At 44.0% G+C, this 12370-nt stretch overlaps 1 protein-coding gene across 1 annotated transcript in view; it reads right to left on the bottom strand.

The window, feature by feature from the left end:
• Nucleotides 1-12370, bottom strand: part of tead1a (TEA domain family member 1a) — a 45374-nt gene that overhangs the window by 13414 nt on the left and 19590 nt on the right. Inside the window, exons 3-6 of the mRNA XM_037108101.1 lie at nt 6896-6960; nt 4838-4900; nt 1067-1198; nt 832-881 (exon numbers count right to left, since the gene is read on the bottom strand). Of these exons, the coding sequence (XP_036963996.1) occupies nt 832-881; nt 1067-1198; nt 4838-4900; nt 6896-6960 (310 nt within the window). The remainder of the gene's footprint in view (nt 1-831; nt 882-1066; nt 1199-4837; nt 4901-6895; nt 6961-12370) is intronic.

Below are 12370 nucleotides of genomic sequence, written 5' to 3'. Positions count from 1 at the left end.
CCACTAAGACCTTGTCTTTTGTGTGCAGTGGGAATGTGTAAACTCTGCATTCACATTTTTATCACCTCGGCTCGGCTTTCACCTAAACTATATCTGGATCACTGACCGAGCTGGCTAACTTGAATATGGACAAAATAATTTAATCGTGCAGCTTTACTAACAAAGTTGGACCGAATGGCTAAAACTACGACAGTGAATAGAGTCATCTCACAGGGGCGATGACGCTCAAAACAATTCATCCACCGTTTTGCAGACGCTTCTTTGACAATGGGTCTGTTTGTTGTTGCGGCTCTACTGTTACCGGCTCGTTCGTGACGTGAAACATGACGTCAGTAACATACAACGTAACACTTCAGATATAAATCCAAGACTGCCTGCCTTGCCAGCAGGAAGCACTGAATGGGGTCAACAGCCCTAACCCTAACCCACATTCCAAAAAACCTGTGTAGACCCGCTAAGTCTAAGTAGGCTAAGTTCAGTGCAGCCATGATTAAATTCTATAAGAGATTTTCTATGTGCTCTCAGACTAAAGTGTATGTATGCAGCCTGTTGCAGGTCTGACGTCACGCAGTCTGACAGTTATCAACAGCGACAGACTGAAATGTTTTCTTTTAAACACATGTGGTATATCAAAATAAGAGAAATCAAAGAGATCACTAGCTCGCTCCTTTGCTACCAGGAGCGGTGGAATAGCTCACTCTTAGGGTAAAATCTAGTTTACTGACACAACCAGCCATATATTAAACAATAAAGGTCAAAGCAGCCACATAAATCAAAGCAGAAAATCAGTAATGACATTAGATGTGAGTGTGTAAGGAGAGTGTGACTTACTCCTCTGCGGTAGAGCTGGACTGTCCTCCAGGAATCATCCCCTGCCACAGCTGAAGAGACACACAAACACACACACACGTGTTAATACACTGGACCGGTGTGTGATGTTATGTGTATGCCAGGACTTCAAACTGAGCATATGTGACCACCAGGTTGTACAAAAAAAAAATTGCTTCACATCCTTGTGTTTCCTGGATTTATTTGAAGTGTGTGTGTGTGTGTGTGTGTGTGTTACCTGTGCGCTCCCGGGGAAGCTGGTCCGTACTATTCCAGGCAGGAGCTTGCTGTGTATGGCGGTGGCTGAGACGATCTGGGCCGAGGACATGGTGGAGATGCTCTGAAGAGCCTTCTCCTTGGCATTCTGGTCCTGCATGGCAACAAACACACACTTTTTCAGGTCCTGCACGGCCTAATTATCAGCCACCAGGACACTTCATTCAGCAGTGAAAGGCAGGAAATTCCTGAAATTCTACAGAAGGACTGAAGAGACTTGAGATTTAAAATCCAAGAGAGACGACAGCCCTGAAAGGTGAAAATCATAAAGGTTCGACACACAAATTAGACACAGCAATTTGAGAAAATTTCCCAATACGGAGGGAATCATTTTCCCTCCGGTACAACGATGAGAAAAGTAGCAAAACACTTAGAAATGAATGGCTTTGTTTGTCTATTTTAGCAGGACTTGCTTCTCCAATACAACACTGATTGACATATCTGGAGGAAATTGTAGTAAATACAGTTCAGGACATTTAAGGAATAAAACAGGAGACTAACTATTCATACCACTTTCAATGGTTTTGACAGGCGAAGCAGTATTATATATATTAATATTTAACCTTTCAGACCTTTCTAATAACCTGCCTCTCGGTGGTGTCGGCAGGGAATATACCTTCCCCTGTGCATGTGCAGTTTGGGTGTGGTGGTCTGGCTTGCAGCCCTGGGGGGGAAGTCATGGCAACAGCAGCGGCGAGCGGTGCGCACAAAAGCATGCAGCCCAGCTAAACATGCTTTACAAAACAAAGTGAACATCACTGGTCGGGGCCGCTGCCTCGGGGCAAGATTTACAGGAAGTCTGAACATGTGGGCTCATTTGTAACATCTAAACTGAAAGCAACATGAAACTCCGAGCAGAAAACAGCTGAATGAAATGGAATTAGAGGCGCTGCGATAGCTGCAGGATCACTAATTGGCAGCTTCACTCAAGTTAATTGGCACTGAGTGAAATCTCTCCTCCTAGGGGAGGTAATAACATTAGTAGAGGTAGTGAGATGGGAATCTTGCTGGATTTTCATATTAAATACCAGAGACCATATGGGTTTGATAACATCCTTGACCCTGAACTCATTTCTTTGAAAGGACCAACCCTTGATTTTAACAGGAAACGGCGGTGAAAGCTCTTACATCGGACTCCGACGTGGCAATTTTGATCTGCTACTGGCAAAATCATGTTTTATGTGGCTGAGGAAATCCATTAATAATTCAATTATTTATTAATACATTTTTCTGGATAATCTTTCATTTTAATTGTTCGTATTTTATCTTGGATGAGGCGAGCAGTAAAGTGTCAGTCCACTCAGCCCGGAACCCCATTTTCTCACAGCCCCACAGAGTTTAGTTTTGTTAGGTGAATATTCTGTGAGCGGGATCAGTTTATTATTGACGCTGGCAGTTTCAATGGAGTTGACTGACACTAAGGAGTGTCGTCAGACTTCTACATCTGTTCGCCGAATATTTCCCAGGTTCAGCCTCTCACACGTGGCGATGTGCTGCTCTCCTCTGTTCGTATCACTGGAGGAGGATTATCGGGAGGTTTTGAAGGGTAACCTTGGGCTGTGGGAAATTGAATTCAGCAAGCAACACGGTGGGGTCCTTTGGATAGAAAAGGCGCTGCATCGCTCATGATGAGCTGGTCTGCCAGCAGTGTGTGAATGTGTGTGTGAATGTGTGTGTTGTGAAGCACTTTGAGGGGCTGGTAGACGAGAGAAAAAAAATACCCCACAGCTCTTCTCATAATTAAAATATTAATTACGTGCAGATAATAAAAAGCTGTGATTAATATTGCCTTTCGAGCTGTCAACACCTGCAATATATCACCATACATCAGGTGCATTCTTTTTCATTAAGTTACAGATGAATCCAATGTCAACATGCCTGAACATAACCACCCTCAGACCTGTGTGTAATTTAGAAAGAGATGTAATGTAGACTTTATAATTTGTCCTGTTAGACAATAATATATTCATCCAAATAAATTGATTTTTTTCAGATTTTTTCTTTAAATTCAAGTCAAGTTTACTGGATTGATATCATTCCAGACAAAAAAACATTACTGTTAAACTGTGACACATCCTGCCGTATCTCTGTCACAGGTGTTTGAAAAGCACATCTGATGGATCATTGCAAAGAAATGTGTGAATATCAGCTGTTATCGGATTTCTTTTTTTTGTACCCCTTAATATCGGTGTCGTGTATCAGTCGAGCTCTATCCATCACAGTGTTTGCCCATAAGATGGAACAGGGCTCGAGGGTGAGACGGTTTTATTTGCACCTGCATCCAAAAATATGCTGGCTCAACATTTATTACTGGTCCCGCTGGTGCAGCTGAAATTAAGTTTTGGTTTCTTTTTGTTGTTGTTTTTTTTCTATTTTTTAAAGGCTTATCTTCATTGTGCTAGAAAGGTGGCAGGGTCCGCCGCATATAAACAAAGCAAAACCTGTGATGTCCTTTAAGGGCAGTTTTTGACCTTAAACTATATTTATTAAAAAAAAAAATTTTAAATCAGTCAATGAAGATCTTTCTTCTGATTAAAAATTCCACAAAACTACAGAGTGCACCTCCGTTTCATACTGTTTCACTTTGACTGACCTTATTTTCCTCTGAGAACAGCCTGAATAGATCTGAGATTGTGTTACTACCTCACTGATATTTTACTCATAGTGCCCCTTTAACAATTGAGGTTATTTTAATTTCTCATCGCCTATGAGGTAAATTAAATATATATTTGTTACTGCTATTCCTGTTTACAGTCATTTACGATGATGTGTTAAGATACTGACATGTATTATTGGATGCGTTTTAATTATGTTACGTAACACCAGTGCAACCAGTGTAAAAGAATGAGTCTGAAGCCCTGTTGAATAAATACATTAAATAAACACTTTAAAGGAAAACATCATACTCCGATGTACTGTATCATCGTCAACATTTTGACACTGTGTATGTTGGATAAAACTTTACGATCAATTCAGATCAACCAGCTGTCATTTATTTTATGACAGCAAACATCAATTCAGCCCTCGCTTTGTCCCCCGTTCGGAATGGCCACGGCTCCTCTCAGAAAAACAAGCGCGCCTTTGTTGCTTTACATGAAGTTAATTACAACCAACAGTGAGGGAGGCAAAGAAAGAGGGAGAGAGGGAGGAGGAGACACCGAGGGGAAGAGATTAATAGACTGAAAGGAGGGTGGGGAGAGTGTAAGGAGAGGGAGGGATGAGGAGAGGAACAAATGAACGAATGTATGGATATAAGAGAATGACAGGAAGAAGCGGGGGGGGGGGCGTACGGGTGAAACCCTTAACAGGCTTAATTAGACACCTAGGATACTGCAGTCATTGTGACAGGCATCCGTCCAGACGCAGTGAAAAGTTCAAAAGCGAGGGGACTGCCACTGAATTCAGATTGCTTTTGCGCAGCCGAGGGAGTAAAATGATTACTGTTGTCTGAAGGCTACAGGATGGCCACGTTTACTTCATTCACTAAGGTGAAAACCTTTTATTCAAACCGTAATCTTGTAGATTTTAATGCTGATATCTGCTATAGTATTTTCACACCCAATTTCCCAGAGATCACATCTTTACCGGTTTGCCGAATACTGTGACGTCTTTTTTCCTTCAACTTTCTGTTAAAAGCTTGTTTCTGTTAATGCCACCTTTTTCTGCCTTTTCATCCACAACAGCCATCGACGTTTATCCTTCTTAATCATCTGCTAACACATGTTGTTCTTACCTTTAGTTTAGACTGAAACTCCCTGGATTTTCTTCTGGCTAAGACCTGGATGTGACTGGATACCTGGAGGAGAGGAGAGGAGGAGGAGAGCAGAGGAGAGGAGGAGGAGGGAGGAGAGGAGAGGGGGAGGAGAGGAGAGGGGGAGGAGAGGAGAGGAGAGGAGAGGAGGAGGAGGGAGGAGAGGAGAGGGGGAGGAGAGGAGAGGGGGAGGAGAGGAGAGGGGGAGGAGAGGAGAGGAGAGGAGAAGAGAGGAGAGGAGAGGAGAGGGGGAGGAGAGGAGAGGGGGAGGAGAGGAGAGGAGAGGAGAGGAGGAGGAGGGAGAAGAGGAGAGGGGGAGGAGAGGAGAGGAGAGGAGAGGAGAAGAGAGGAGAGGAGAGGGTAAGAGGAAGGGGGTTGGAGGGTAGAAAAGAGAGGTGGAAGGACCAAACAGTGAGTTGCCATGGTTATGAAAAGACTACTGGGTATACACACACACACGCAAACACACACACGCGCACACTTCTCCCCTGACAACAGTGAATAGACTGATCTATGCACATCTTTTGAGAGAGCGAGGAGGCACCTGGGAACACAGGCCGGGAACCAAGAAACTATGATGACACCACACACAGGTGTTCTGTCGGGAAATCAAAATAGTTGTATTTCCTCTATTCTCGAAGCAACAGGCGCCCCCAAAAAAGAAAAGCTCTTGTCGTTATCTACACAGCGCCATGCCGTCGCAAAGTAGGGTGAAGTTTAGTAGGCTACAAAACATGGGAGAGCCAGATTGATTAGAAAAGACGTAATTCAGGCCCTCAACTAGCGGTGGAGCCTCTGCACCCACTTCAGGCTACGTGCACGCTAAGACGATGTCTTTTCAAATCAACTTGAGATCTCAGGGGCTGAGAAACATACAGACAAGCCGGACGGAGCCATTTTATTAATTTGTTCATTTAATTTTTTCACATTTTAAAACAAGTCCTCATCTTATTCAGTTGTCTGTTGCTTGGTGTTCCATCAGCATGGGAGTGAGGGGACAATGGCTGAATTACTGTTTCGGGTGAAAGCTTCCTTTAGTGAAACATACTATTGAAAAGCACCCATCAAATTAATAAAATGGCTCCATCTGGCTTTTGCACAACTGCGAATTTTGTAACTGTTTTTGATTTATTGTATGTTCCATCTTCCTGCCCAGGGACTTCAGGTGGAAAATAGCAACTTGCAATGCATCTCTCATTGTTATGTACAAGGTTCATGTTTTATTGTGCACTGTCCCTGTTCAGATAAAATACATAATAATAATAATAATAATAATAATAATAATAATAATAATAATAATAATAATAATAATAATAATAATTTATAATAATAATAATGTTTCCAATTACATTCTGCCATGTATCAGTCTCACACATACACACCAGCCTAACATCAAACTTGTCAAGTCAACCACAGCAATCATGTGAGTTTGCCTTTAAGACAGTGATTCTTAACCACAAGGTGACTGTTAAAGCATTTCCAGACTAGTCCTTTAAAATTATTTTCTTTGTTAATAAAAAGGGCACTGTGTAGATTAGGAGAAGAAAACATACTCAGAATATCAACCTTTGCAATAATCACAAGGTAATAATAGAAATTCTGAAATATTTTTTTTTTCCCGTGGCTGAATAAACAAGCTGTTCTCAGAGGAAAATAAGGTCCCAGAACACTTTAAGATCAGATTGTTTATTCATTCATAAACACAAAGAGTTGTTTGCTTAGGCAGAAAATGAAATGAGTCAATAAAAGATTAACATTTCTTCCCCAAAAATACATAGTGAACCTTTAAATAAGTTCCTTTATTTCTCCAAATGAAGCAAACTGACACTTTAAATCTTGCAAAGTGCAGCTACAACTTGTTTTTAATCTAAAAACCCAAACTTAACTATGGACTGTGACTGCTCAGTTTCAACCGTCTTTTTTTTTTTTTAATCCACAGTATAAAAGCACCGTTTCCCTCATTATGTCTGTGCAATGTGATATGCTGTGATACATACGGCAGACAGTGTGATTGGATTTGATGCACACTCCCATTATTACCTGTTTCCTCGTCCGCGTCTTGCCCGTTCGGAGCTTGATGTATCTGGCTATCAGCTCATTTCGACCTGCGGGGGGGGGACACAGAACATACAAATGAAACATGCATGTGGTTTTTCTCTCCCACACACACGCACACACACACACACGCACGAACCCCATCTGAACTATCTTTCTTCCTCACAGACAATCACAAGCAGAAATCATATGACCCTGACAAACAACTTAGTGCCTGATTTAGCACTGTTGACCCAGCGACCCTGTGACGTGCATTTTTACAGAGTAGTGCTGTAATCACGATACTCCTGTTGAGCCCTCCACACACACACACACACACACACTCTCATGCACACAAAATCACACACGCCATGGCCCTGAATACACATGACCCAACAATACAGGCATTCATGCAGACCGGCCGTCCCCTGATTAAAGGAACCAGCAGGCCAGCTGTACCCATGCTTACGTGTGTGCACGTACGCGCACACGCACACAGACACACGCTTACAATGCTGAATAATTCAGCCCATTCAATGGGGAGCACAGCAAACTCAGCATGACCTGGCTAGTATAGATTAGTGAGGGAGAGGGAGACGGAGGGAGAAAAGAGGGAGAAAACACAGAATTACATCCACAAAACCTGAGGCAGAGAAGTGTGTGTGTGTGTGTGTGTGTGTGTGTGTGTGTGTGTGTGTGTGTGCGTGTGTGTGCATGTGTTTGTGTGTGTGTGTATCCATATACACCATGGTTGATAAATGCATTCCTGCTCAGTGTTGCACTCCAGCGGCCCATAGTCTGACCAGGTTTATAACTTTAGACTCCTCACGACACACAGAGAACCGCTAAGAGTTAAATTCTTAATGAAATTATGTCGTTTGACTGTTATTTTATTTGCTAACAAGCATGTTTGTGGCTGCGTGGCTTAGTTTGGTTTGTCTCCTGGCCTGTTTTTCTGTTGCGACCAAGTGGAAAACCAAAGTCAGGCCAGCTGGCCAACTGATGGTCAAGATCAGCACAAAGCCAAACCTCTACACACTACCCAAATGGCTCGCAACAATAGCCCTAACTAACTAGCAGATGGTGTGTGTGCATGTGTGTGCGTCTGTGTGTGTGTGTGCGTGTGTGTGTGTGTGTGTGTGTGCTCTGACCAATCCCACTCTCACTGAGATAGGGAGCTTAGACCGATAACATCTACAGCTCCACATGCAGGTGTTTTCCTTCTAGCAGTCAAAAGCTGTGACTGACTACAGCGCCCACGCAAACACACACACGCACACACATACACACACATACACACAAACGCATGTATATACATGCGTGAGTGCCAGCACACACACATACAGAAAAGACAGGCGCACGCACACACACACACGCACAGTGAGTCCTGGCTGCGGAGGCTGACATCTGACTCCAGAGGGGCCAGCTGGTCTTTCTAGGAGGCTTAACGGTGAATTATCATCCTTCACTAACCCTGCGGCACACATCCCTCGCTCCCTCCCTCCCCATTTCTCAAAAACTCTCCAGCGCGTGCACACACACACACACACACACACACACACACACCCACCCCTCGCTCCATCCATCCTCTGTTCTGGCTGTTCCCTTTCTCCCCTCCTCTGTCCCTCTTGTCGTGAATGGGCTTCCCTTCTGCTCCCTCCCTCCCTCCCGCTTCCTCTCTCTCTCCACTTGCCCAGTGAAAGACTTCAAGGCCAAAGTCAGATGGCCATTAACCGTGACGAACAGAAGCAACCCCCCCCCCCCCCCCCCCCTCCCCACACACACACACACACACACACACACACACACACACACACACACACACACACACACACCACACCCCCAACCCACTCCTCTATCTCCAGGTTGAAGCCATTATTTGTGCGGGCAGACGCACTACACAAACACAAGTGTTTGGCGATGACGGACTGTCCAGGAAAGATTTGCGAACGTGGTGAACAGGGGGAAGAATGGGGATGGTAACAAGCCCAAAAGATGGGATGAGGGGATGAAAGTCACAAATCACCCAAAAGTGAAATACTTTCCACGAGGCAGCAGCCATGTCAACACCACACTGGAAACAAAATATCTACTGACCTGTGAGGATGAGTAAGCGATCTATTCAAGTCTGCAGCTTCCTCTACTTTTCTTCCCTTGTCTTCTAAAGAAGCATCAGTGCTGTAGTTAACTGACCCCGTGCTCAGTTAGCTGAGTGATTAAGAGCTTCAGCCGCTTTACAGAATAGCTCGAGAACGCTTTCAGACTAAGTTCAAAGCCTGGCTGACCGCGCTCGCTAACAAGGCTGCAGTGGAGTGGTGTGTATTGTTGTGTACCCCGGGAAGACCTCAGAGACCGCAGGGGCCGAACTCTGGCCCCGAGCCAGGAGGCACTAACGCAGAGCAGGAGCTCTGCTCGTTACGACATCCACGACACATTTGGCGTGTACCGCTCCAGTTCAAGTCCACCTGTCGACCGCACAGCTTCAGCAACGAGACGCCTTTTTTTTGCGACTTTCGCCTTTTCTCTGATTCATGTCTGTCCTGGTGCAATGGCTCACCGCTCCCGCTGACCACACAGTTAATCTTTAATCTATTACAAACAGAGCCCAGTCCTTTAAAAATTAACTAAACACTGGACTTTTTTTTCCTGCCAGGTGATGTCACCTGCAAAGAACAACAGGCGGTGACATCACCTAATGCCAGAGATAAGCCAGCAGCAGTTTGCAGTTACATTGGCTGCTTTAGCAACTGCTTCTACAGGAAGTGAGGGGAGGAAAAGTGTCGTTTCAAACGCGATCCCTCGTTATTTCAGAGTCTGATAGAGAAAACGGATTCTAAACTTCTTCTAATGATCACTTTCTTAAAATGCACCCACTGGGACAATATTGTTCTACCCTCTGTTATCATCATGTCTATATTTTGTTGTTGTTGTGATGTTTCTTTATATGTCTGTCAGTCATTTCTTGTGTGACGGTTAAAAGGTGCCATATTGTCAAATTCATAATGAAAACAAATACGGGGCAGCACATCACCGGTGTAACCACTAACTACTGCTGCTTACCACAGTTAGCTAGTTAGCTCAGTTAGCCGTGCAGCTAGTGCCCCAGACCTGTGAAGACACTTGAAGAATCACATCGATCTTAGCCTAAGAGAATGAGCTCTTTCTGCATCAGTTCCTCTGAAATGAGCCTCATTTTGAGCTGAGTAACCGATTGAAAGAGACCTTTCACCCCAGTGAAGGATGTGATGCAACACCTCCAGTTAGAAGGAATTAAATTTCAGTCTTCATTCAACGGGAATATGGCCGTGTGTTATAAATCTGACACGAGGGATCAACTAATTTAATAAGTACGTACTGAAGATGTCTGGGAGATATTCGTAGTCTGGGTCACTGCCACACAGCCTACGCTTTCTTCAATGCCATTCACAGTATGTTGTAGCCTTCTGTAATCCATCTGTTTGGAACACGTCCCTGATCCACAGCCTAAGAGACGGAGAAGGCTCAATCCCAACCAAATGACTTTCACATAGTCCGTATGACGTTTCTGTAGGGGACAAAGCCACAGGCCATTATACTGTACCTCTGCTGTACTTGTGTCAAGGATAATAGAGCTATTATTATTCACCCTTTCATTCCGTCTCCCCTTTTGTATGCATCCACTTATGATTTCATGAGGTTATCCCTGCACTTTTGCACATTTTCCCCCCATCTTTTCTATTTCAGTCCATTTCCCTGCAGACAGAGGAAGTATTTTTGGAACCCCATAGGCCCCCTACTTATCAGATATTACCCTTTTCTTTTCTGGAGGTACACTTACCTCCCACTCCTTTTACATTTAATGTAATGTTATGTTCAAGGAAGCTGTAAAAACGCCATTAATGACAATGGGGAGAGGTCTGAATAGCTAAAATTATAATGCCAAGTTTTTAAAGTAACCTCAAGGTTGTGTGCACACAGTACGCTGCCTTTGCACAAGGCGAAAAACATCATTGCGCTTCTCTTTTGCAAAAGAGTGAAACAGCATGCATGAATAAAAATGTGAGCATGTCCAGGGCCAGAAATAAACACCGACTGGATGCCGTTTCTTAAATTCTAGATTGCACAGATGTTCTTGTTACTATTAAAACCCCCCCCAACCTCTGTGCCAAACGCTGCTCCTCCCCTCCTCGCCATTTGCGCCTTTTGAAAACAGACATCATCTCGCTCAATGAGGCCACGGTGATAAACGTGTCAACAACTCGGACACCAGGTCAACAAGGTAAACAAACGGCACTGAACAGGCCAGAGAACAGAGTGAGTCTGATTGATTGGCGACCGATCAATGAGGCAGAGCTTCAACGGGGGTGTTAGTATCAGGGTGCCTTCCGCAAGGTCGGCATTTCAGGTTTTTTTCTTATTTTCTTTTCCTGTTTCAACATGACAAGGCCCCCGGCGCACATGGAGAGGTTGCATTCATTGATTGTTTTCCTCGGTACTCGAGGGCTGCAGAAACACAAAGCTGACACATTATCATGTTGCCAGTTTGCACATCCACCAGACACGGACGGATGTGAGCACTCGTTTGATTTAGTCCAATATTCACTGTCTTTTTTTGGTAGTGAAATGGCCCATTGTGTTCAGAAGATAGTGGTTAACGCTGTCTGCCAGCTGCTGGTGCTGAACAGGTAGAGTTCACTGGCTTTATCTGAGTTTTCTTGCTGAGAGCAGCTTGAAATGAAGGATGATGATGAAGATGTTCAAATGTTCAAAAGACTTGTGGGGAATTTTCTGTGGTTTTTGTCTCAACAAGTGCCACGTCTAAAGTGGGTACATGAGCTCTACAAAGCCACAAGAGTGTAAATAACATTTATTCAAATCACTTTGGGATCTTAGGGCCTCTGGAGATGTGGGTAGGGCCTAACGAGCTCAACAGAGCCATTTAAGTTGGTTTTTGAGTCCTCAGCTACCTCAGTTGTTTAGGAGAATGCTTCAAAACTGTTTTGCTGTGAAGCTCCAGAAATGTTTTGTTTTCGAAGCTTCGCAGGACTCTCTGTCAACAAGGGGCTGAGTAGATGACTGTATATTCATTTTTATGAACTATTCCTTTAATGTAATTAAATGTTTGGTGCAGCTTTAAAGATGTAATATGTAAGATTTTTTATGACTGTGAAGTAATAACAGTTTCAACTCTGTTACGTTTATGTGTTACCTTGAAGAGATATCTACTGAAGTTAGCATGCTAGCCACCTAGCCCCATCCAAAGCTCCCGTGCCAGAGGTATAAGTACCAAAACTCCCATGATGCCCCAAGCTCACCGTCTGGACCACTAGCTGCACGGCTAACTCAGCAAACTGGCTAACGGCAGCTACAGCTAGCAGCACTTAGCCGTTGCTCTGGTAATATGCTGCCCCCTATTTGTTTTGAGCATTAATTCAACAGGTGGCCGATTCTTACATAACTGCATCATTTAAAGAGATGGTTTTACACAGAGAACCTCGACCT

Source organism: Acanthopagrus latus, chromosome 8, assembly GCF_904848185.1.
Source record: "Acanthopagrus latus isolate v.2019 chromosome 8, fAcaLat1.1, whole genome shotgun sequence".
NCBI lineage: Eukaryota > Metazoa > Chordata > Actinopteri > Spariformes > Sparidae > Acanthopagrus > Acanthopagrus latus.
Note: the sequence above shows the minus strand (reverse complement) of the source record. Positions and strands in the feature narration are given on the sequence as shown.